Source organism: Triturus cristatus, chromosome 6, assembly GCF_964204655.1.
Source record: "Triturus cristatus chromosome 6, aTriCri1.1, whole genome shotgun sequence".
Lineage (NCBI taxonomy): Eukaryota > Metazoa > Chordata > Amphibia > Caudata > Salamandridae > Triturus > Triturus cristatus.
In genome coordinates, this window is record NC_140589.1 from 1841633607 (window position 1) to 1841659020 (window position 25414).

The following is a 25414-nucleotide window of genomic DNA, read 5'->3' on the forward strand; positions in this document are numbered from 1 at the left end:
GTTCCTTAATGGGTACAGGGTGTACAGAGTCCACAGTCCCCAAGGGTTTGACAGAGGCTAAAGTTAGATATAACCTTACTCTCTAAAGTGGTAGCTTGGTCGAGCAGTAAGGCAGTATCAGAGGACAGTGTAAAGCATTTGTTGTACACACTCAGTCAGCAAATGGTCTCACACAATCAATAACTGAACTCTAGGCCAAAGGTTTATATATAAAAAATATATGCTTGTTTTACTTTAGAACCAAAACTTGGTATTAAAATATACTTTCTCAGAATAAGATGCTTTATATAAATACTTTTGCAATATGCAATTGACCTTTGTAAACAGCTACAAGTGGTTGCAATAGGCAACACTATTTTAAACACAACAATGCATTGAGCTCAATGGAAATTTCAAGTTATTTGCAACAGATTACTTTTAGGATTACTTTTGGAATTCCAGGACTGGATCCTAGATTCAGTCCTGGGTCAGTACTCTGAATCAAGTGAAGAAAGTCGACTTAATTATTGTGATGATTTTTAAACAATATTTAGCTATTTTAAAAGTTGACACTTAGAAAATATTTCAGGGAAAACAGTCAATGATTCCCTATGGAAGAAAATTCAAGTTGCAGGTACAGTATGTTCTCGTTACTTTTGTAATCCAGTACTGGGTACCTAGACTCAGTACTGGGATCTTTATCCAAAACAGGTAAGTAATTACGTTTTCAGATATTATACGATTTTTAAAGAATACTTAAAGATTGCAGAAATTGATACTTAGAAGAAATTTCACAGAAAAACAGTCAATGGTTTCCTATGGGAGAAAATTGGGTTACTAGTAAGTACAGTTGTAAGTATATTTCAGAGTCAGTGCTGGGCACCAAGATCCAGCACTGGGAGCTCACCTAAGAGCATGTGAGTTTTTTCGTTTTCGTTACTCGGCTGATTTTCAAGTTATTTGCAACAGATTTTTTTTAGGATTACTTTTTGAATTCCAGGACTGGATCCTAGATTCAGTCCTGGGTCAGTACTCTGAATCAAGTGATGAAAGTCGACTTAATTATTGTGATGATTTTTAAACAATATTTAGCTATTTTAAAAGCTGACACTTAGAAAATATTTCAGGGAAAACAGTCAATGATTCCCTATGGAAGAAAATTCAAGTTGCAGGTACAGTATGTTCTCGTTACTTTTGTAATCCAGTACTGGGTACCTAGACTCAGTACTGGGACCTTTATCCAAAACAGGTAAGTAATTAAGTTTTCAGATATTATACAATTTTTAAAGAATATTTAAAGATTGCAAAAATGGACACTTAGAAGAAATTTCACAGAAAAACAGTCAATGATTTCCTATGGGAGAAAATTGGGTTACTGGTAAGTACAGTTGTAAGTATTTTTCAGAGTCAGTGCTGGGCACCAAGATCCAGCACTGGGAGCTCACCTAAGAGCAGGTGAGTATTTTCGTTTTCGTTACTCGGCTGATTTTTGGTGAATATTTTAAGATTTGAAAAGTCCACACTTAGAAGAAATTTCAGGAAAAAGCCAGTCAATGTTACCCTAAGAGGAAAATAGAGTTAGCGGTTTAAGGGTAAGTACTCGACTGGCAGAGTTGAGGTTTCGGGCATAGACTCAGGGGTCCCCCCAGGGCCAGGTAGGTACAGTTGGTTCACCCTCAGCGACTCTATGGCGGCCGGGTGCAGAGAGAGTCAGGCCCAATGTTATCCTATGAGGGATAGGGGGGCCTTGGTTGGTGGCTGCTGACTAGCAAGCTACGCGGCTGTGGGAGCTGGGCTCCTGGTCACTTACTCAGGGCAAGTGGGGAAGTAGGTAGGTGTAGAGGTTGCACTGCCAGGGCCACTCGGGCGGCTGGGTGCAGGGTGCTTTTGAGCCTTCGGGTGCTCAATTGATTTCAATGGGAACTCTCCGGTTTAGAAAAAGACTGCAAGCTCGGGGACGAGGATTCTTCAGGTGCCACCACCACTTCGAGAGGTAAGTTGGGTAGTTGGTGGATAGGTAGGTACCCCGGGATTGGGCACAGGGGACCGTGGGGTGCCGCGTGCAGGGGTGCCTTTTGGTGTCGGGAAATCTTACCCTCGGTTGATCGCGGTAGGGGGGCACCTTGTTCTGAGGCTGCAGGCTTCTTCAGGAGTGTCGAGGGAGGTCCTTGGGTGCCAGACTCGGGGTCACAGTCGCCGTGGGGTCGTCCTCGTGGTCTTTGTTCACTCCGGCACTGGCCAGGCTTGGCTGGTGCAGAGTGTGCTGGGTTCGCGTTTCCGGGCTGCTGCCAGGGATTAGAGGTAGGTTGTGAGTAGAGCCTCTACTCATGGGAGTCCCAGGGGCTTCGAGCCAAAAGGTAGCCAGGTCCTCCGGGGTTTGTGAGGTTGCTGGCCACAAGAGATGCCGGGTTGGAGCAGGAGCAGGTTTGAGGGTCGACAGGCCGGTATGGCTGGGGCCAAAGCAGTTGGTGTCTTCCTCTTCTTAGCAGCTGCAGGGCAGGTCTTCTTTCTTCTTGCTCTTCTTTGTATTTCGGAATCTGGAATCTTGGGAAGGAAGGTTCAGGGTGCCCCTAAAGGGGCGTTACAGGTAGGTGAAGGGCAGGGACCAATGGGTCCTTGTCCTGCGGTGGGTACACCCCCTATCCTGCCTCTCTCCTGTGGGAGGGGGAAGTAGCCTAGTCCTGATAGGGTAGGGCTTCCCATCTTCAAGATGGCGAGAGCCCGGAGATGTGCTTCACCTCGCTTACCCCACCTGAGGGGTGGGGTTGGCAGGCTGGCACATCCCCTGTCCTTATTTGGGGTTTCCAGCCAAGCATTCCGCCAGAGTGGGGGGTTGCAGTGACCTGGGGAAGCTCACAGAGGCGGCATGCCTTTGAAGCTTCCCCCTGCCCATCCTGGGGGAGGAGATTTAGCACCTCGCCCAGGATGTGCATTGTTGCAGGCCCAGGAGAGCAGGGGCTCTCCCACCCAGGGGTCCAGCAACATGTCTGCTGTGTGGCAGCCTAGGCAGCGTCAGAGCAGACGTGGATTGTAGGTTAGGTTTAAGGGGGCATCTCTAAGATGCCCTCTGGGGTGATTGGTACATTAAATCCCACACTGGCATCAGTGTGGGTTTAATGTGCTGAGAAGTTTGATACCAAACTTCTCAGTCTTCAGTGTTGCCATTATGGTGCTGTGGAGTTCGTGGTTGACGAGCTCTCAGCACCATGTACTCTTAAAATGGCAGCACTGCACTTACAGTGCTCAGGAATGGACCTGGGTACTGTAGGGGCGCAGGGCTCCTGCTCCTGTGCCCACACCATTGGCATAAGGCACCCAGCTAGAGGGGTGGCTGATGCATGCGATGGCAGTGTAGGTGATGGGTATGGCACACAGGGATGTGTGCCATGTCGACTTTGTTTTGTCTTGCACCCAGACACCCAGCCTGCAAAGGCAGTTTGTGTGTGTGTGTGTGTGTGTGTGTGTGTGTGTGTAAGGGTACAGTGCCTCTAAGGGTGGCACAATGAGTGCTGCAGCCCTTAGAGGCCTTCCCTGGTCACAATGCCCTGGGTACCTAGGGTACCATTTACCAGGGGCTGACATGTGGCCAGGGTTTGCCAATTTGGGTTTGGTGTGTTTTAGGGAAGGAACATAGGCCCTGGGCACACTCAGTCAAAGTACATTCAGCAATTCAGCAAAAAGTGGGGGCATACCATACAAGAAAGATGGCACTTTCTCACAGTGTGTTTGAAAGGCTTTCAGGGCTAGAAATATGGCCAGTAACTCCAGAAGGTTGATATGGAATAACTTTTGCGGAGGTGTCCACCTGCCCTGCATGGTGTGATGTAGTAGATGAGCTCCCCAGCCGGAGAGCGATGCGTCCGCTGTTAGAACTATTTGAGGAACCGGCTCTAGGAACGGTCGCCCTTTGGAAAGGTTTTTGGTGGTTCACCACTGCAGAGAGCGATGGGCACGACCGTCTACCAACACCAGATATGTTAGCTGACCTTGAGCCTGGGTCCATTGGCGTGCAAGGCACTCTTGGAGAGGACGCATCTGGAGTCTTGCATGAGGTACTATGAATATGCAAGAAGCCATCATCCCTATAAGTTGCATAAACACTCGGGCTGGAAGTGAGTGTTGAGGTTGAAATTTGGCGCGAAGAGCTTGTATGCTTGCTATCCGGGCAGGGCTGGGGTAGGCTAACGCTTTTGAGGTGTCTATGGTGGCACCGAGGTATTGTTGTGCGTGGGAGGGATGCAGATGGGCGTAGTTTACTGTGAAGCCCAGGTCGTGAAGTAGTTGGATCGTGGCATGAGTGTGTTGTACACACTGGTTGTATGAGCTGGCTTTTATAAGCCAGTCGTCTAGATATGGGAAGAGGTGGATGTGTTGTCTTCTCAGGTGTGCTGCCACTACTGCTAGGCACTTGGTAAACACTCTTGGGGCTGTGGTGACTCCGAAGGGGAGTACTTTGAATTGGTAGTGGTGACCGTCCACTACGAATCTGAGAAACTTCCTGTGAGCGGTGTGAACGGGAATGTGGAAATAGGCGGCGTCCTTGAGGTCTATGGTGGTTAGGAAGTCATTTCGGGAGAGCAGAGGAAGCACCTGCTGGAGTGTGACCATGTGAAAATGGTCTGAGTGTATGTATTGGTTTAGGGGTCTGAGGTCCAGAATGAGCCTGAGAGAGCCGTCCTTTTTTGGTATGAGAAAATATAGGGAGTCAACTCCCTTGTTTTGTTGGTGGGCAGGAACTAGTTCTATTGCATCTTTTTGTAGGAGGGAGATTACCTCCTGCTTTAGAAGTGACAAATGTTCCTGTGACATTGGGCGCTGTTTGGGTGGAATGGTTGGGGGGGGTGGGGGGGGGGGGGGTAGATGTTGGCTCTAGACAGTAGCCTGATTGGATTATTTGTTGTACCCATCTATCTGAGGTGATGGTAGCCCAGACAGGAAGGAAATTGTGGAGTCTGCCCCCGACTGGAGTGGAATAGTCTGGGGAAAGTGGAGGGAAGTCACGGGGTGGGGGTGGAGGCAGAGCGGGAGGTGTTAGTTTTGCCTCTTCCTTTGTTATTGTTACCTCTGTAACTGCCTCTTTGATAACCCCTAGTGAAGGTGGATTGGGTAGGGGTTTTGTAGGAAGTGGAGGCGCTGTCGGAGGAGTAACCTCTGGTATTGCTTCTAAAGGAGAAACGGCGAAAGGAGCGCCTGGGAGCTTGCGACTGCAAGGCTCCCATAGATTTTGCCGTGTCTGTGTCCTCCTTCATCTTTTCAAGGGCTATATCGACATTAGGACCAAACAGATGTTTCTCATCAAAGAGGTGGTTGAGGATGGAACTTTGAACCTCAGGTTTGAAACCTGAGATGCGTAGCCAAGCATGCCTACGCAGAAGGGTGCTGGTATTAATTGCCCTGGAGGCGGTGTCAGCTGCATCGAGGGCACAACGAATGGAAGTGTTTGTAATGTTTTTGCCCTCTTGAATTAATTTGTTAGCTTTATGTTTATATTTATCAGGTAGGTGTTGCATGAGTGTCTCCAACTCATCATAATGTGCCCTGTCATATCTGGCTAGGAGCGCTTGGGTGTTAGCGATACGCCAGATGTTGGCCGCCTGGGAAGCCGTCCGTTTGCCAGAGGCGTTTAGACTCCTTATCTGGCGGTGGTGCCTCACCTGATGCCTGGGAATTGGCACGTTTCCTCGCATTGGAGACTACCAGGGAGTTTAGTGGTGCGGGCCTTTAATATAGGGTGGGTCTGTTGGGGAGGTTTTATATTTTTTCTCAATACGTGGGATTATGACCCTGGCCCTAACTGGGTCTTTAAAAACTTCTGGTGCGTGCTTAATAACTCCCTTAAGCATCGGCAGGATTGAGGTAGACCTGTGTGCAGTGTCGAATGTATCTAAGAGGAAGTCCTCCTCTACGGGGTCTGTGTGGAGATCAACCCTGTGGTAGCGGGCAGCCCTATGGAGTAGTTGGTTAAAGCCCATGGTGTCCTTCGGGGGTGGGGGGGGGGTCTAGAAGGGTAAAGCTCGTCCTGCGGTAGGGACGTCTGAGATGTAGTCGTCCCATGGGTCTGGGGAGCCTGTAGGAGTAGGGTCCCCTGTTGGTTGGTTGTCCGCCCCATCCCCTGTGTCGTAGATAATGTCGTCATCATCATCATCATCCTCATCTGGAGATGGTGTAGGAGAATGATGAGGTGGGGGAGGAGGAGGTGAAGGAATCCTCAAAGGGGAAGTGGCAACGTCTCTCCTTTTTGGTGGTGGAGCTGGTGCAGGCTTGTCCAGTGGTCTTTTTCTTGTACTAAGCGACAAATGGCCAGTCTTTGGATCTTTTACGAGGGTTTTTTGGTAAGGATCAGGTCGAAACAGTTAGTCTGTAAGGGGCAGATCCTTCGGTGCCGATGGTGTCGGAGCCGTGGGTTTTTTAGGTGCCGATTCGGCACTGGTTCTTGGCTTCGAACCGTGGGGTTTAGCAGTGTCTTTTGACTTCCTCGGTTCCGAGGTGGCTTTCGGCTTCCAGGTTTGGGAGTCGAGGCTTTTCGGCTTCTTGCTCGGCTCCGAGGGTGTTATCGGTGCCGAGGAGCCGGTGCCAGTCTTCGGCGCCGAGAACTTCGGTGTCAAGCTCGGCGCGGACAAGGAAAGGGGCGTTTTATTTTTCGGTGTCAGTGCGGATGAGGTTTTTTCGGCACCGAGGGTAGGCTGGCTCAAGCCCGCGCTGCCTGAAGGCTTGATGGGCTTCTTAATCGGGCCCGGAAGCGAGGTATGGGAAGCAGTCTTTTGGTGCATACCTAGGCCCGAAGGCGTGACCGAAGCCTTTTTCAATGGCGTGGAGGGGGGTTTAGGGTTGGGGTCAACGTCTGTACTCACGCCCCTCTGTGCCGGAGTGATGTCCTCGACATCGGAGTCGTCAGCTTCGGAGGCGCTGACGAGGCCTTCTTCGGTGTGCTGTTGTTCCGGGACATCGACGCCTTCTTCAAAGATGTCGTCGGGGATCGAAGTAGACGAGTGAGCCATTGTTCTTCTTGCTCGTTGGTCCTGGATCGTCTTCTTCGATTGGAAGGAGGCGCAAGCTGGACAGTCCCTTGCCTCGTGTTCTGGGGAGAGGCAGAGGTTGCACATCTCATGGAGATCGGTGTGGGGAAACTTTGACCCACATCGAGGACACTTCTTAAATGGAGTTCTTTCCATCAGCCAGGACCGGAGCCCAGGTAGGCCCGAAGGCCTTCGTCGACGACCGGAATCGAAGACTTAAAGATTGTTGAGAGCCGCGTCGAGTGTTGGAGAACGCGATCGAGACAATACCGTCAAAGGAGGGAGGATTGCACGCCGAACAGGAAAACTGGAACGGTTCCGAATTGGAGCGCGAAGAACACATCCGAGCCCGATGGCGGAAAAAAACAATCTGAGGATGGAGCCGAAGCCCATGCGCAATATGATCCAAAGGAGTCGCCGCATACCTCATGACTTCCACAGACTTTCCAAGAGAAAAACAACTGCAACATCCGGGCCCAACACCAGATGGCGATCTATGCACAGTGTGTAATCTGCAGCTCATATGCCTCGAACACAGAGTTTTCTTCCACAAATCCTTGTGAGTTAAACCATGGCCCTCTCAACTCAGTGCGCATCGCAGCAGGGAGACCCGGAACCCCGTGCACTCCCCCGAGACCTGAACATTATTCGTTAAACTGAAGGCTAACCTTGGCGCTCAGTCTGGATGCTTTGGCGTTTAGGCGCGCAGCCTTTGTTAGCATTGGTATTTAAATTAAAAAACAACAAACGGCAAATGCAGTCCATTCGCTGAAATACAGAGTGGCAGGAAAGCCACACAGTATAGATGCGCGGCCATGGGGTGCACAGAAAATTGATTTTGACCTGAAGAAAATGAGCAGTGATAAGAAAACGGAAGATGCAAATAAGGACTGAGGATTCTTGCTGTATATGTGGCTTACAATTTTCCTTAATGGACGGTTCAGGAACGTTCTTAAACATTTTGATATTTCTACCTTTATTTGGGGTCTCAGAGCATTCCTTCCTGTGAAGGGGCTCACTTTCAATCATATTGGTGGTAACGGACACAAAACCTCCACAAATCCAACCGCTATCTCACAATTCACCACTAGATGGCCACAAAGCCCTCGGTTTATGCATACAAACGCCTTACTAACCCGAAAGACTGCAACTATTACTCAGTGTTAAAACTAGGGGTGGGCGGAATTTGCGAAATTCACTTTTTGCAAATTATCGCGAAAATGTTAAAAATCTCCACAAACACGCGGAAATATCGCAAAGATGCAGAAGTTTTTTTCTCGCCCGTTCGCGGTATTTTCTGCGTGGTCGCGGCTCGCCAACTTACCCATGCGGTTGCTCGCGGGCGCGGCCATCTTGTTTTTACTTGTCTTGCGGTGCATAATCGCGAGAAGAAAGACGTGACCGCGCGACGAATGACGTTACTGCGGGCGCGAACTGTCACGAGACAGCGCAAATGGCTACCGACAATCCAACATCTTGTGGAGAACGCGACCAGACCGGGAAAACTTGTCGGCGAACGCGGGGATTCAGGTAAGGCGATCGCACGCACGCGAGAATGTATTATTTTACAGCGCGAGCAAGCAAAAAATTTCCGGTAAAATGAGGATTGCGGAAATTTTGACATTTTCGCGCTCTCCGCGGAACGCAAAAATGCCAAATTATCGCAATTTCCGCGAGCGGAACGGAATTTTAGCCCTGGCCTAGTTAAAACAAGGTAGCGAGGCAGCTAGTTTTATGACGCTGTAAAAAAACACTAATTCCCAGTCGAAATCGCCCCTCAAATAGATTTAATAAATCAGAGTGTGTTGCTGTGGTTTGATTATTACCTTGGTGATACCTAAACAAGAACAGTCTGGAGGAAATGTTTTTCCCAAAAACAATTTCCTCGTCAGTTACCTGATCTGGATATTTCACCAATGACATGGGAAGAAGGCATGAAACATTTGGTTAGTTAAGGAAACTGGTTAGAAAATGAGAAAACTTGTCACGCTCATTGGACGGCGTTTTGAAGGTGGTCCACGGAGCTCTTACGTCTATTTTTCTCCTCACAAACCATCGTACACAGAATTTCCACAAAGAGAAAACACGGTCTCGTGGAGGAGGCGCGGCTTAGGTCTGGTTGTTGGGGGAAACAGACACGAGGGCGACGGAGCGAGATTGGGCAGCGACGGGTGGGTGGGGGACAACGCCAGGCGCCCGAGGTGAAGTGAAAGTGGGCGCCTGTGTTGTTACTGAAAGCGGGCACCCATTTGCTGTCTGCAGTAAGAGAAACTCATTAATGAAAGTAGTGCTCAAAGACTTAAGAAGGCGTACCATGTAACGACTGAAGTAAAGGGGCCAGTCGTGGTACAAATGAAGACAAGGCGGTACTAAGGAGGGACTAACAAGCCTCTTTACAAATCAGAAGCCAGCATTTACAAAGGACAATGACACAAGCCAATGACAAATATAGACGGAGCTTCTATTTCATACTCCACCACAAGTCTCCCAGAACAGCGCATGAGCGGACTCTAGGCTCAACCTAAAAAGTATCTTTTGGGGTTTATGGTGGCGGCAGACACAAGTTCCGATAACAGCTAGGTGGAAAGAGGGAATGAATGTGAATGGAAGCAGAAAGGTGGTGTTTGAAAGCAGCGGGGGCCAGAGGAAGTTTGACAGGATGTGAGGAGCATGGAGAACCTACCACAGACGAAGTATTACGAAGGAATACAGAAAGGAAAATGAGACTTACCCTGTAGACATTTGTTCATTACATATGGTTATGCTTTCAGTATCAAGATACCATTTCAAAGTCATAGTTTGCACTTCACAAGTTACATAACCTCACTTGGCGTTGGCGAGAGGAGTTGGCCTAACGGCTAGAGCAGTCGTCCTCGAATCTGGGGAACTGGGTTTGAATCTCGGCAACGACGCTGACCATCCTATGATTCTGGGCAAAATCACAATCTCCCCGTGCCTGACAAAAAATGAATGTGTCTTCATGTAACGCAAGTGGTGCTATGTAAAGCGCTCGGATACCCGATTTGTGTCAAGTTCGCGCTATATAAAACTCTGGGGGAAAAAAACGTAACTAATCAAAATTCCTCTTCATACCTTGCTTTTTTCTGCTCAGTCCCCTTACATTTGATACCTCACTCAACCAAACTACCGATTCTCTTTTAGGGTTGAGGTATACCCAGATCACTTTAATGAAACCAACTGATGACTGAATCATTTACAGATAAATGTTCCCTGAAGCATACTGATGTATATATTTAATGCACCCAATAAAGTAAAGTAACAACTTAATTGCCTTGCGTTGTACCCTCAGGGGCTTGGGTCTATTTTGAACAATTTTACGCTTCCTCATAAAAACAATTTCACATCCCTTGCCATTAACATTATTTTTGCTTTAGAATCAAATAGCAGTTTAAAAATTGCACCCGTAATCTTCATCATACCAAAGGGTACATTTTGACACTTTTCTACAATTTGCAGTACCACTTCTGGACATACATCTTTACCTTCAACACATTTTTCCCTAACCTTTTTCTTATCTTTTTCAGTCCTACAATGTTTATCATAATGTTCTCTACATTAACAACCTTGCATAGAACCTTCGATCCAGAACAATCTTCATTGTTGACTACAGGACCCTCCCATTCCACATCTAGAACACATCCTTTGAAATTTTGATCCATCACACTCATTTGGTTTAGTTTTATCGACTTGTTCCTTATTCCCATGACCATTATTTTTTATATTTCCTCCAAAAAAAGCCATACAATGTTCAAACAATACAATTAACAAAACTTAATTTAGTGACGGGTTGTCGTTTTGTCATAGTTCATATTCAGCTTTTTCCACAATACACTCTAACATGATTTGCTCCTTAATATTTTCTTCCAGACTGCTCACCAATTTTCATGTTGATGCCAGCTGGCGAAGATCTGTGACATAGTCCTCTACTACTTCACCACTCCTTTGTCATCCCTTTCAAAAATGACATTATTGTAAACTAGTGCTCACTTTGGGAAGGTGGTGCAACTCTTATTTTTTTATACAAATTTTATATTTATTGAGACCAGCGGCATCGTCCACCCACAACTCTGCAAGATGATCAAATGCCTCTTGTCCGTTTGGCCCAAGACAAAGCATTAGGAGGTCTTCTGTTCTGCACTCGAGGAAGCCCCACATGCTCTTATATAATGTCCAAAGTCTTACTTCTACTTCTAGATTTTATTAGTGGTTCACCAGGGCTAGATAACACGAATTGGGGGTCTTTGCTCTCGGCATGTTGGCTTGTTTATAATTATCCGATTAACTACACACTGGAAAGGTGACAAACAATTGTGCTATGAGTTTAACTTAAATGCCAAGAAATTAACAAAATGTTAAAACAAACAACGTTCCTTCGTTAATATTTTTAGCATCGCACACTTCAGATCCTTAGTGTGACGCTACAGCTGTATTAGTCAAAGTGTTACCAGACTGTGCTTCCACTCTGGCACCTGAAATAATGCCCTTGATCCTCACAATTAGTCAGTCAATTACAATATTTGTTTCAGGAAGATGGGTGTGTGACATATGCAGGGTTTTGATCATCACAACGGTTCCAGATTTTAACATTCAAAACGACCCCCGGCAACCATGCAGTTACGTGAGCGTTCTGAAGATTCATGTGAAAATCCGAAAACGTTAAACAGGCAACCACAGAGTACCTGTATTTACACAAAGATAGCACGGAAACAGCTTTATATATTCTTTCTTTTTTTAAGTAAGTCAAAGCACAGTGGATCAGCATGCTTGCTAATTGTTTCTCTTGTGAGCCCTTAGGCTACTGGAAGAAATTGTTGCTTGAACAAGATAGCATTCACAAGAGGTTCTTGGTCTACAGCTGCCTTTCTTGTGGGCAATGAACTAGATAGCATTCACAAGAGGTTCTTGGTCTACAGCTGCCTTTCTTGTGGGCAATGAACTAGATAGCATTCACAAGAGGTTCTTGGTCTACAGCTGCCTTTCTTGTGGGCAATGAACTAGATAGCATTCACAAGAGGTTCTTGGTCTACAGCTGCCTTTCTTGTGGGCAATGAACTAGATAGCATTCACAAGAGGTTCTTGGTCTACAGCTGCCTTTCTTGTGGGCAATGAACTAGATAGCATTCACAAGAGGTTCTTGGTCTACATCTGCCTTTCTTGTGGGCAATGAACTAGATAGCATTCACAAGAGGTTCTTGGTCTACATCTGCCTTTCTTGTGGGCAATGATCTAGATAGCATTCACAAGAGGTTCTTGGTCTACAGCTGCCTTTCTTGTGGGCAATGAACTAGATAGCATTCACAAGAGGTTCTTGGTCTACATCTGCCTTTCTTGTGGGCAATGAACTAGATAGCATTCACAAGAGGTTCTTGGTCTACATCAACCTTTCTTGTGGGCAATGAACTAGATAGCATTCACAAGAGGTTCTTGGTCTACATCTGCCTTTCTTGTGGGCAATGAACTAGATAGCATTCACAGGAGGCTCTTGGTCTACATCTGCCTTTCTTGTGGGCAATGAACTAGATAGCATTCACAAGAGGTTCTTGGTCTACATCTGCCTTTCTTGTGGGCAATGAACTAGATAGCATTCACAAGAGGTTCTTGGTCTACATCTGCCTTTCTTGTGGGCAATGATCTAGATAGCATTCACAAGAGGTTCTTGGTCTACATCAGCCTTTCTTGTGGGCAATGAACTAGATAGCATTCACAAGAGGTTCTTGGTCTACATCAGCCTTTCTTGTGGGCAATAAACTAGATAGCATTCACAAGAGGTTCTTGGTCTACATCAGCCTTTCATGTGGGCAATGAACTAGATAGCATTCACAAGAGGCTCTTGGTCTTCATGTGCCTTTCTTGTGGGCAATTAACTAGAGAGCATTCACAAGAGGTTCTTGGTCTACAGCTGCCTTTCTTGTGGGCAATGAACTAGATAGCATTCACAAGAGGTTCTTGGTCAACATCTGCCTTTCTTGTGGGCAATGCAGATCATGTTTTTACAGTCAGTGACAAAGTAAATGTATTCACTCGCAACTAGGCATAACCACGGGATAACCGTGTTTAAGATAATACTTTTGATCAGGAAGCCAGCTGAAAAAATTCTGGCTAGTGCATGTGGCCAAAACTTCCACGCAAGATCAGACATGATGAATTCCCATTGAACTGCAAACTGTGAAAAACATTACCTTTCTTTTTGTGCTCGGCAACTCCCAGGCGCCACTGGGGCAGAATTTTAGATCCCAGATGCAACCATGGTCGAGAGCAATGCCATAGGTCATTGTCGCTTTCGTGGAAGAGCTACAGAGAAAAAGTAACAAATGACACTAAGATTTCCGGGGCAGGCACCACCAAGAACGTGAAGCAAATATTAACAGCTTCGAACACTCAAAAGTTGAAACAAGCCTGCTTAATTGTATTATCAGCAGCTCTGCATCCCTTCAGAGAGATTACGAGCCAATTTCATTTTGTTGGACTGTCTTATAGCAAAATCAATTTTTTGCACATTGGGAAAAGATCGCAAATTTAATTTAGTTTGCAAGGTTTTTCAAACACATCCCAGAAGATCATTTTTACACCTGGATTGTGAAGAAGCACTACTAAATTAACAAAGGTGCCATGCAGTAAAACAAATTCAAAACCACAAATAAAACATAGGAGTAGCATTTCCTCTGATCGTTTCTATGAGAATGTCTTATCACACCTAAGTCCTTTATGTAGCCAGAGGCAAATTGTGGATATGAATTCCTCCATAGGTAACTCTGTATGTAGTAATTTAAGATGCATTATTTTAAACCACCAACATAAGTATAAAAGAGCTATAGTGCAATAACCACCACACAGGTCAGAAACACCCAGCTCAGGCAATGCTGTATGATAGTTTTTTAAAATAGCTTTTGTATTCATTTTCAAAGTCAACGAAGATATATAATGCATGGTGCAGTTTCCAAGTCACATCACCAAAGAAATTTCTCATTTTGGTGTTTCACAGATAAATGGCAGTAATTGTCTTCAATGTATCCAACCACATATATTCAAGTGCATTAGAAGCAATAGCATGAAAACATAATCTGTGTCTCCCAGAGACATTTCACGGTGTAGCATATTGTTAAGCATGAAAACCACTGCACATATCACTACCTGCCATCGTTCTAGATCTTTGCATCGGTCCTGGAACACATCATATATAGCTCATATAAGGACCACAATCCTTTAGATGTCCATCTCAACCACCCCCCAAAAAAGTTCAACCTTTTCCATACCCTGAACTAAGTAGCTCCCACAAGGGATGCTATGAGCAAAGGAGGGTGTTGTCTATGCAGAAGACAATAACATTTCTGTTTTATCTTATCTCGTCAAACAGACTGTAGGGGTGTAAATAAAGTAACTGTAACCTTAATGATAAGGTGATTTCAATATTACTAATTAGACCTCCACTCCTGCAGCCATCACACAGCTATTCACCCCTTTGCAACATCTATAGATCATACACTTCCCAGCATCAGAGCTGTTTCCTGAAAATGCGTATCAGAATATGTGACCAATAGCCAAGCACAAATGACAGCCTGAGTCAGGGACTGCACCTCCTACATAACTTTGCTGATATCGCAACAGTGTACATGCACAATCATCGGCTGCAAGTAGTCTACCTGCTTCAATTTATGACCTATACTTATGGCAATCCAGTGAAGGGAGGAGCCTCTCCATTCCCTCAAAGAAGCTACACTGCTCAGGTTACCTGCTCATACAGGGATCGATGCAAATTTCTTCTTCATTAATCTTTTTTCTGACAGATTTCAATTGCTTGGTTTCTCACTTCCGTATGCAGAAGACTAGCTATGCCTCTTTTTGTGGCTGGCTTGACGACTCGGGATACCGCTCCTTTTACAGAGCTACTGGTAAAATGATAATCTCATTTATTCCTCGCAATTTATGCGGGGCCAAGTAAGGTATTAGTTGACCACCCTTGTACAAAGTGTTTACCTCTTCTCCCACACAGATGGCCATTCCGGAAAGAATTTCAGTTCATGACCTTTTAGGATAGAAGAGGCATGCTCTTCTTAGCACCCTCTCCTGGGGCACAGTCTGTCAAGAGAGACCCCTACCCCAAATTCAGCTTCCAAGGTCAAAAAGGGTAACCTGGAACCTCTCACCAGCAATGATCCTGGAAAGGCTTTAACCCGACTTTAAGCAGCCTCTGATTACATCACTACAGACTATCATTTTAGAGCAGGTGACAAACATGCTGTCAAGGCCAAGGTCTGTAAAACTGGTGATGGGCCGGTCAGAGCCAATCTGAAGCAGTCAAATAAAATGTGTTTCCAAGAGTTCCTACTCTAATGTCCAGGAATAGCTCAAGCATGTCAATCTGTGAATGATCCATTGCTTGATAAACGATATCTTGATTACAATCATGAGTACAGAAAAAGTCAGCTAATGTGCAGGTTTCCATAACACTTAAACTAAGAGTAAATTCTCTCCAAGTACAGAAAAATAATGCCTGTATGAAGACAACAATCCTTATGACCATGAATGAAAGGTTACTCCACTGTTAACGCCTACAATTCAATAGCTCTACGTAAGGAAGTTATAGACACCAGGAAGGCTACTTGTCATGAAAGAAACTGCCCCCTTCAAGAATTTAATGGCTCGAAAGGAGGTTCCATGAGTTGTGTAGGAACTACATTAAGGTCCTGTGAAGGGACTGCTGGTGTAATTTGCGTCCTCGTTAGAGACCCTCCATGGATGCTTTCATAACTGGAATCTTAAAACTGAAAATGTTTTTGTGTATTCTGTAGTTAAGATGCCACTGTTGCTACATGAAGTCTAATAGAGGTATATGCTAGACCTATATTTTCAAATGCTAACAAATGGCAGATGACCTCTTGAACCAAATGTCTGAAGAAGCAGTGAGTCTAATGAGGCAATAGTGTACAAATGTTTTCCATTTTGTGGCATAACAAGTGCTTGTAATAAGGCTACAAACCTGCAGCCAAATGAGCATACAATCTTCAGGAAGCTGTACTTATGCAAACTATAAGATCTCAGGTGCCAAATCGCAAGATTCATTGTCTTAAGGTTGGCATACCTGATGCAGAGTTAGAAGGTCTGCTCTCAGAGGTAACTTTGCATATAGGTGGACAGATATTATCCCGTAGCACTGAATACCATGGTTGTCTCCCCCATGTTGGAGGGTTAAAATGCGTCCCAGACGTTGGTCTCATTTTCTACACTATATATAATTCAAGAGTTTGTAGAGAAAAGCGTAGGCAAAAATTCCCTGACCAATTCCTCCATTAGGCACTGAGTCCAGACTGTGGATGTGGCACCTGGAGGTGAAGCTTGGGCATTTTGTGTTTTCTGTGGTCGCGAAAAGATAGATGGAGGGCATCTCTCATTTTTAAAAGTATTGCGGAAGTACTTACGGATTAATATCCCACTTGTGAGTTTGTATGCACCCGCAAAGTCAATATCCACCTCCAGCAGGTGCTCTGCAAAATATGGTGACGGATGGTCTAGTGCCCTATTGCATGTGCCAATGCTGAAAAGTGGGAAGAACGAGTGCTCCTTGCTTCTGAACGTAATAGATTGCAGTCAGATTGTCTGTTACAATGAGGACTATCTAGTTGTCAATTAGCAAATAAAACACTGAGTGTCAGTTGCACTGCTGTCATCTCTAAGCACATGCTGTGTGGGTGTAGGTATCCTGAATGGTATCCCATCCTGTGAAGGAAGTGTAAGTGGTAATGATCACCTGCAGCTTTGTGCCAGCAAACGAGCTGCCCAGTAACAAGTTCTTGCTGTTCCACCATTTCGATATGTGCTGAACTCTGGACTCTACCAACACTAGATTTAATAGTGGGTAAATGTGAAGGCAACCATTTGTAACTATTGCAAAACTAAATGCCATCATCCTCCACAATTTCATGATCACTCTCAGAGAACATGAAGTCTGGTACAGGGGAAGCATCCTTCGGAATTCCATCATTCTTTTGGTTAGTGTAGACTTTTTTTGTCACTGTGTTCAATATGGCTCACAAAAAGAGTTGTGTCGATTGGGGCAGGAATGTGAATTTTTCACATTCACTGGAAATCAAAGGAACGACATCACCTGCTGAGTGTTTGCTAGGTATTTACGATAATTGCAACCAATGCTTAGTTTGTAAAAGAATAAGTGTTGGGCGCAGAGCTGTGCTCAGAAGCCCACATCCAGCACTATTAATTTTGGCAAACAAATACCAGGGCTCTGTAGACTTGATTTCACCTAAGGCCACTTTAATCCACCACCAGACATTCATTGTCTCTTTATCTCACTTTTACAGGTTCCTGCTTTGTCAAAGTTTTTCCATCTTTCACTTACCAATTTTCCCCTTCTTTGTGTTTCCCTCCCGTGCTCTGGGTCAAAGTCTGATGAGGAAAAGTAAGTGCTGATCCTCAAAAATAAGTGTCTGTGAGCCCCATATACAAATACCAACGCAAATTAAGCACTGGCTGGTGCTCTTTATCAGCCAATGGAAAGAAATGAATACCACTGTGTAGCAGATACGCTGCAACCACCACTAAGCCTTTGGTAAATGCACTTGGGGCTGTTGTGACCTTGAAGGGTAGCACTTTGAACTGGTGGTGTTGGACACTTACCACGCACTTGAGGTAATGATGGTGGATGGATGACGAGGGCGCCAAGTGATCTCCTGTGAAAAACAGCAGAATGACGTCTTGTAAAGTGGGCATCTATCTTGAAATGTTCTGACACTATGTAACGTTTGAGAAGCATGAGGTCTAGTATTGGCCTTAATGTCCCGTCCTCCTGTGGGATGAAGAAGGATAGAGTATATCCCCCTAGCTACTTTGGTGCAGAGGAGCAGGTTCTATTGCACCCCTTTTGAGACCTCCTGTAGTAAACTTTGTTGTTCTTGACTGACTGAAAGGTGACATTTTTGGTGGTATGGTATGGAATTCCAAGCAGTATTCCTGCAGGCCGATTCACAGGACCCACTTGTCTGAGGATATTCTCTTCCACAATGGAAGGTATAAGATATTAAGTTACTTGCGTGTAATTACGGTTATCCAGTATTGGTATCTTTCATAGATTCACATGCTTAAATCATTCCCCGTCATCATGTCCCTGAACTCCAACAACTCAGGAGCCAGGCACGCCGGGTCCGGATTGCACAACTGTCCATTGTCCCTGGTCAGGAGATAATGAGACAGTTGCAGTCGTCTGGGTCTGGATTCTGAAAGATGAAGTTCCGAGAACCAATGTTGCCTGGGCCACCTGGGAGCTATGAGTATGAGGTGGCAAGAAGCTCCAGCTTCATTTTGGTAACTACTTTGGGGATCAATGGTATGGGGGGAAAGGTGTAGGCATGTATCCCCGACCATCGCATGGAAAGGGCATTGCCCTGACACCCCGGGAGAGGGAACCTGCTAGCATAGGACTGGCATTTGGTGTTGACGTCTGTGGCAAATAGATCTAGCGCCGGTTTCCCCCATAGCACGACTACTTTGTCCAGCTGGTGTTGGCTGATCTCCTACTCATGGCAATTGTCTGTTGCTCTGCTGAGAACATCTGCTAGTGTGTTGTGCAAGCCGGGAACATGCTCGGCTCTGAGAGAAATTCCATGCTTCGCTGTCCAGTTACATAACTTTTGAGCTTCCTGCAAAAGTTTGAGAGACTTAGTTTCCCCTTGTTTGTTTATGCAGAACATACTGCTGATATTGTCCATACGAACTAGCACGGGGGCACCCGTTATCTTTGGTAGAAAGGCTTGTACAGAGAGGGATATGGCCTTTAATTCCAGACTGTTAATGTGCTGTAATTTCTGAGAACTGGACCATTTGCTTTGAATTTGGAGGTACTGCAAGTGTCCTCTCCCACCTCCCATAGAGCGATCTGTTGTCAGGATGTAATCCGGAATCTCTTTCAAGAAAGTGAGGCCCTTCAAAAGATTTGGTCTGTGGTACCACCACTGCTTTCATAGCCGGGGTGACCCGCAGGATGTCTTCAAAGGATCCAGACGTTAGTAGCAACTGTTGTTGAAGTTCCTCCTGGAGAGGTCTCGTCTTAAGTCCGGCTAAGGGCACTAAGTCTATTGCGGATGAGCACATTCCTTGAGCGATGTGCACCTCCTTACAGAAACTGACCTTTTTCTTGAGATGGCGATCCTGCCAAAGTCTTATTTGTTGTTCGTCCGATAGAAAGGTTTTGCATTGGATTGTATCTAGTCTGTCTTCTAGAAATGGTATCATTTGGCTGGGAAGAAATTATGACTTTTCGAAGTTCATTGTCAGTCCTAGCTTGTTGAACAGCTGAAGACGAGGGTTTGTGGTTCTAGGAGCTTGACTTGCTGTTGGTGCCTTCAGTAACCAGTCGTCCAAGTAGGGGAATACTTGGTGACCTTGAGAGAGCAAAGCTGTGGACACTGGAGCGAGGCATTTGGTAAATATTCTTGGTGCCGATTTGAGGCCAAAAGGGAAGACCTTGAATTGGGAGCTGGTACCCGGTGTAGATCATTGCTTTCGCACAGCCTCTCATCCCAGGGTAGGTGTTCTTTTGCAGCCCCCTTGACGAGAGAAACCAGCTGTAGAAGACTGACGTGAGTAGGAGGCTGGTAGGGTTGCCTGTATTGCAGTTGATAGGCTTGGTACTGATGTGTTCTCTGATAACCGCCTCAGCATGCGGTGAAAATACGTCCTTTTGCTACTCTGAAAGGCATCTTTGTATATTGGAAGGTGCCCAACACCTTTGCTGTGTCAGTTTTGATACACAATAGCGCCTTGTCAAAATGTGTAACAAACAAAGAGTACCCATCAAACACCATGTCTAAAATCTTTGTTTGGATTGGTGCTTTAACACTGCTGTGCTTGCCAGCTGGCGGAAACCTGTGTTAGTTGTATCCATAGCACAGTCAATGGTCTCTGAGGCCGCTCACTCTCCTTCCAATAGGATCTTCCTAGCCTCCTATCTTCAGGGATGAGGTCAAGCATGGAGGCCATGTCAGACTACATCCGACGATCGTAGTGGTCGATGATAGCTAGATCATTGGCCGTCCAGATTGCTACTGAAGCCATGGTGGAAAAACGCTTCCCCATCATGTCTAGCCTGCACCGCCTGTGAAATAACGGACTCCGGCCTCGGGTGACTTGTGAGGCAATAACGGGAATCCTCAGGGGGCTTTTATCTATTCGGGGGAGCACAGGCGATATTGTGGCCGGTGTCTTCATAATGTTCACTCGCTTCTGCCAAATATAGTCAATTACAGTGATTGATCAAATGGATTTTCTAGTTTCCTCTTTGAAATCATACAGGAAACAATCTGTATGCTTCACGCTCATCGGGAGTTGAAAACTGGTGGACTCCCTTTCCATTAAATTGTGTATTCCCCCCCCACCCCCCCCATTGTCTTTGGGATGGCGAGTCTGCTGGATGAAGTGGTGGAGGAGAAGGAGTGGGGATGATGTAATCGTCCTAATAATCTGCAGGTTGGTGAGGATCCGGGATCTCTCATTTTCTCTCCTCACCGGAGGACGAAGGGTCTTCTCGATCAGCAGCCGGTATTGGAGGTCGCAGCGTTATTGCAAGTGTCACTGGTGGCGAAAAAGCCTGTGTTTCTGGGAGCTCCGACTGAGGTGGTGGTGGTTCAATTTGGAATTCCTGAGGTGGAAACCTGTGTCTATAGTCCACCAGCATTAGATAAGAGATGGCGGCAAGTGTGACAGTTTCAGGAGGATAGCTATGAGGTTGGTAATGGCGCGTTGGAGCTAGATAGGGCTGAAATATTGCACCTCAATCATCTTCTTACTCCTGGCATTTAACATGCAATTCAGACGGGCTGTGAGCCACCCCATACATTCCATCATCACCAGATTCTTGTAGGTCCAACTGGTGTGAAGGAGGCAAAGGAGAAATCTCACAGGAATTAAGATACATCCGGATCCAGAAAGGTCTTCGTCACCCTAGCAATATTCACCATCGTCGACGGTGGCATTAACGGTACCATAACTATTGATACAGGAATTCTGTCAACGGCGACTGTCTCGTCGTGGGGAGATCCGACATAGACGGATTCTTCGCCAACAGTGTCTTCACCGACAGAGTATTTATCGATTTCGTGGGATTGACCTGGCCGATGTTGTCTTCGCTGATAATGTCGGCGGAATGCTCACCATCTATGGGCTTTTAGATCGTGAGAATCCCATCAACAGTATAGGGCCAGAGATAGCTGCTGCCGTCGTCGTTCCTGCCATCGATGGTGCAGACGACGTCACAGTAGTACTTGTCATTGTCCACATTCGTGGAGTTGTCGCCGACGTCGACTATCGCTTTTTGTCTCTGTGCCTCATAGAATCTTTGGAAGAGGCTCGAGGACATTGCTTTTCCTTGCTGACAGGAGTGGTAGGTACAGATGATGTAAGCCCTGGGGAGACTTTAGGATGTTTCTCCTTTTTAGAGCTATTACTCTCTTGGGAGTGTTTGTGGTGTTTCATGCCCTCTCCATAGATGTCCTCCTGGTATCTGGCTCTCTTGTGAGGCCTGGATGAACCACCACTGCCCTCATCAGAAGACTTCTATTACTTTGTGGACTGAAGCCACAAAAGCAGCCTTCCCTCTCTATCCCGCAGTCTTTGAAGAGAAAGTGTGAAAAATGTTGTACTATCTTACCTCATGGGTGGGGTGGTGGCAATAAATACAGTCCTTGTGTGGATGATTCACATGACATCTTTTCCTGCCACAGGTCTTACATGGTCAGAAAAGGCCTTTTTTATCTGAAATGCTAGTCAAGATAGATTTTCCGGAATAAATTCCAGAAATTGTGGGAAAAAAAACAATAGAACTCAGGGAGACTCCCTTCACACACGACGTGCAGTGAAAATCTGAGGGAAACTGCCTCTGCTTGGAGGGTTCTAGAGGGTGCTAGCAGCTGATTGGTTGCATTCAACATTTGGTCCTTTAAAAAGGACATAGATATGCTACTTATAACATGATTTAGGGTCATTATAGCCTATGATATTTATTAACTACTGCTTGATAATGTTACTGTGGGACTCCCATCTCGACGAAAGGAAATAATTCAAGCATGTTTACAATACTGGATAACCCCATCTTTCATCTGACAGGTCGGGGGGGGGGGCAGGGGATACGTAATACTGGATGGATAACCCCATCTTTCATCTGACAGGTTGTTTTCATGAAGCAGTGGTGTGAGAAAGTGGCTCTGTATATACTGTTCCCAAATAGGTACAGGGTGTACAGAGTCCACAGTTCCCAGAGGCTTGGCAGAGGCTAAAGTTAGATATAACCTTACTCTCTAAAGTGGTAGCTTGGTCGAGCAGTAAGGCAGTATCAGAGGACAGTGTAAAGCATTTGTTGTACACACTCAGTCAGCAAATGGTCTCAACACACTCAATAACTGAACTCTAGGCCAATGGTTTATATATAAACAATATATGTTTGTTTTATTTTAGAACCAACAATTGGAATTAAAATATACTTTCTCAGAATGAGATGCTTTATATAAATACTTTTGCAATATGCAATTGACTTTTGTAAACAGTTACAAGTGGTTGCAATAGGCAACACTATTTTAAACACAATAATGCATTGAGTTCAATGGAAGTTTCATGTTATTTGCCACAGATTACTTTTAGGATTACTTTTGGAATTCCAGGACTAGATCCTGGATTCAGTCCTGGGTCAGTACTTGGAATCAAGTGATAAAAGTCGACTTAATTACTGTGATGATTTTTAGACAATATTTTGCTATTTTAAAAGTTGACACTTAGAAAATATTTCAGGGAAAACAGTCAATGATTCCCTATGGAAGAAAATTCAAGTTGCAGGTACAGTATGTTCTCGTTACTTTTGTAATCCAGTACTGGGTACCTAGACTCAGTACTGGGACCTTTATCCAAAACAGGTAAGTAATTACGTTTTCAGATATTATACGATTTTTAAAGAATATTTAAAGATTGCAGAAATTGACACTTAAAAGAAATTTCACAGAAAAACAGTCAATGATTTCCTATGGGAGAAAATTGGGTTACTGGTAAGTACAGTTGTAAGTATTTTTCAGTCAGTGCTAGGCACCAACATCCAGCACTGGGAGCTCACCTAAGAGCAGGTGAGTGTTTTCGTTACTCGGCTGATTTTTGGTGAATATTTTAAGATTTGAAAAGTCCACACATAGAAGAAATTTCAGGAAAAAGCCAGTCAATGTTACCCTATGAAGAAAATAGAGTTATCGGTTTAAAGGTAAGTACTCAACTGGCAGAGTTGAGGTTCTGGGCATAGACTCAGGGGTCCCCCAGGGTCAGGTAGGTACAGTTGGTTTACCCTCAGCGACTCTAGGGCGGCCGGGTGCAGAGAGAGTTAGGCCCAATGTTATCCTATGAGGGATAGGGGGGCCTTGGTTGGTGGCTGCTGACTAGCAAGCCACGCGTCTGTGGGAGCTGGGCTCCTGGTCACTTACTCAGGGCAAGTGGGGAAGTAGGTAGGTGTAGAGGTTGTACTTCCAGGGCCACTCGGGCAGCTGGGTGCATGGTGCTTTTGAGCCTTCGGGCACTCAATTGGTTTCAATGGGAAATCTCCGGTTTAGAAAAAGACTGCAAGCTCGGGGACGAGGATTCTTCAGGTGACACCACCACTTCGAGAGGTAAGTTGGGTAGTTGGAGGATAGGTAGGTACCCCGGGATTGGGCACAGGGGGCCGCGGGCGCCGCGTGCAGGGGTGCTTTTTGGTGTCGGGAAATCTTACCCTCTGTTGATCGCGGTAGGGGGGGCACCTTGTTCTGAGGCTGCAGGCTTCTTCGGGAGTGTCGAGGGAGGTCCTTGGGTGCCAGACTCGGGGTCACAGTCGCCGTGGGGTTGTCCTAGTGGTCTTTGTTCACTCCCCACTGGCCAGGCTTGGCTGGTACAGAGTGTGCTGGGTTCGCGGTTCCGGGCTGCTGCCAGGGATTAGAAGTAGATTTTGAGTAAAGCCTCTACTCATGGGAGTCCCAGGGGCTTAGAGCCAAAAGGTAGCCAGGTCCTCCAGGGTTTGTGAGGTTGCTGGCCACAAGAGATGCCGGGTTGGAGCAGGAGCAGGTTCGAGGGTCGACAGGCCGGTAGGGCTGGGGCCAAAGCAGTTGGTGTCTTCCTCTTCTTAGCAGCTGCAGGGCAGGTCTTCTTTCTTCTTGCCCTTCTTTGTATTTTGGAATCTGGAATCTGGGGAAGGAAGATTCAGGGTGCCCCTAAATACTAGATTTAGGGGCGTTACAGGTAGGTGAAGGGCAGGGGCCAATGGGTCCCTGTCCTGGGGTGGGTACACCCCCTATCCTGCCTCTCTCCTGAGGGAGGGATGCAGGAGCCTAGTCCTGATTGGGCAGGGCTTCCCATCTTCAAGATGGCGAGAGCCCGGAGATGTGCTTCACCTCGCCTCCCCCACCTGAGGGGTGGGGTTGGCAGGCTGACACATCCCCTGTCCTTATTTGGGGTTTCCGGCCAAGCTTCCCGCCAGAGTGGGGGGTTGCAGTGGCCTGGGGAAGCTCACAGAGGCGGCATGCCTTTGAAGCTTCCCCCTGCCCATCCTGGGGGAGGAGATTTAGCACCTCGCCCAGGATGTGCATTGTTGCAGACCCAGGAGAGCAGGGGCTCTCCTACCCAGGGGTCCAGCAACATGTCTGCTGTGTGGCAGATGAGGCAGCCTCAGAACAGACGCGGATTGTAGGTTTAGGTTTCAGGGGGCCTCTCTAAGATGCCCTCTGTGGTGCTTGGTACATTAAATCCCACACTGGCATCAGTGTGGATTTAATGTGCTGAGCAGTTTGATACCAAACTTCTCAGTCTTCAGTGTTGCCATTATGGTGCTGTGGAGTTAGTGTTTGACAAGCTCTCAGCACCATATACTCTTAGATGGCAGCACTGCACTTACAGGACCCAGGAATGGACCTGGGTACTGTAGGGGCACAGGGCTCCGGCCTCTGTGCCCACACCACTGGCATAGGGCACCCAGCTAGAGGGGTGGCTGATGTATGCCAGGGCAGTGTAGGTTGTGGGCATGGCACACAGGGATGTGTGCCATGTCGACTCTCTGTTTTGTCTTGTATCCAGACACTCAGCCAGCAAGAGCAGTGTGTGTGTGTTAGCGTACCAGGCCCCTAAGGGTGGCACAATGAGTGCTGCAGCCCTTAGAGGCCCTCCCTGGTCACAAGGCCCTGGGAACCTAGGGTACCATTTACCAGGGGCTGACATGTGGCCAGGGTTTGCCAATTTGCGTTTTGGCTGTTAGGCAGTTTTTAGGAAAGGAACACAGGCCCTGGGCACCTGATTGGCAGGAGCCCAGGGCACAACAAGGAAAAGTGCATCAGCTATTAGGCAAAAAAAAAAGGGGGGGGGGGGGGGTTACTGCAAAAGAAACCCACTTTCTTGCA

At 46.3% G+C, this 25414-nt stretch overlaps 1 protein-coding gene across 5 annotated transcripts in view; it reads right to left on the reverse strand.

Moving 5' to 3' along the window:
* Positions 1-25414, reverse strand: part of GTF3C2 (general transcription factor IIIC subunit 2) — a 906867-nt gene that overhangs the window by 673798 nt on the left and 207655 nt on the right. For all 5 annotated transcript variants that reach the window (XM_085613289.1, XM_085613287.1, XM_085613288.1 and 2 more), the window contains one exon: positions 13196-13307. In XM_085613289.1, the coding sequence (XP_085469415.1) occupies positions 13196-13307 (112 nt within the window). The remainder of the gene's footprint in view (positions 1-13195; positions 13308-25414) is intronic.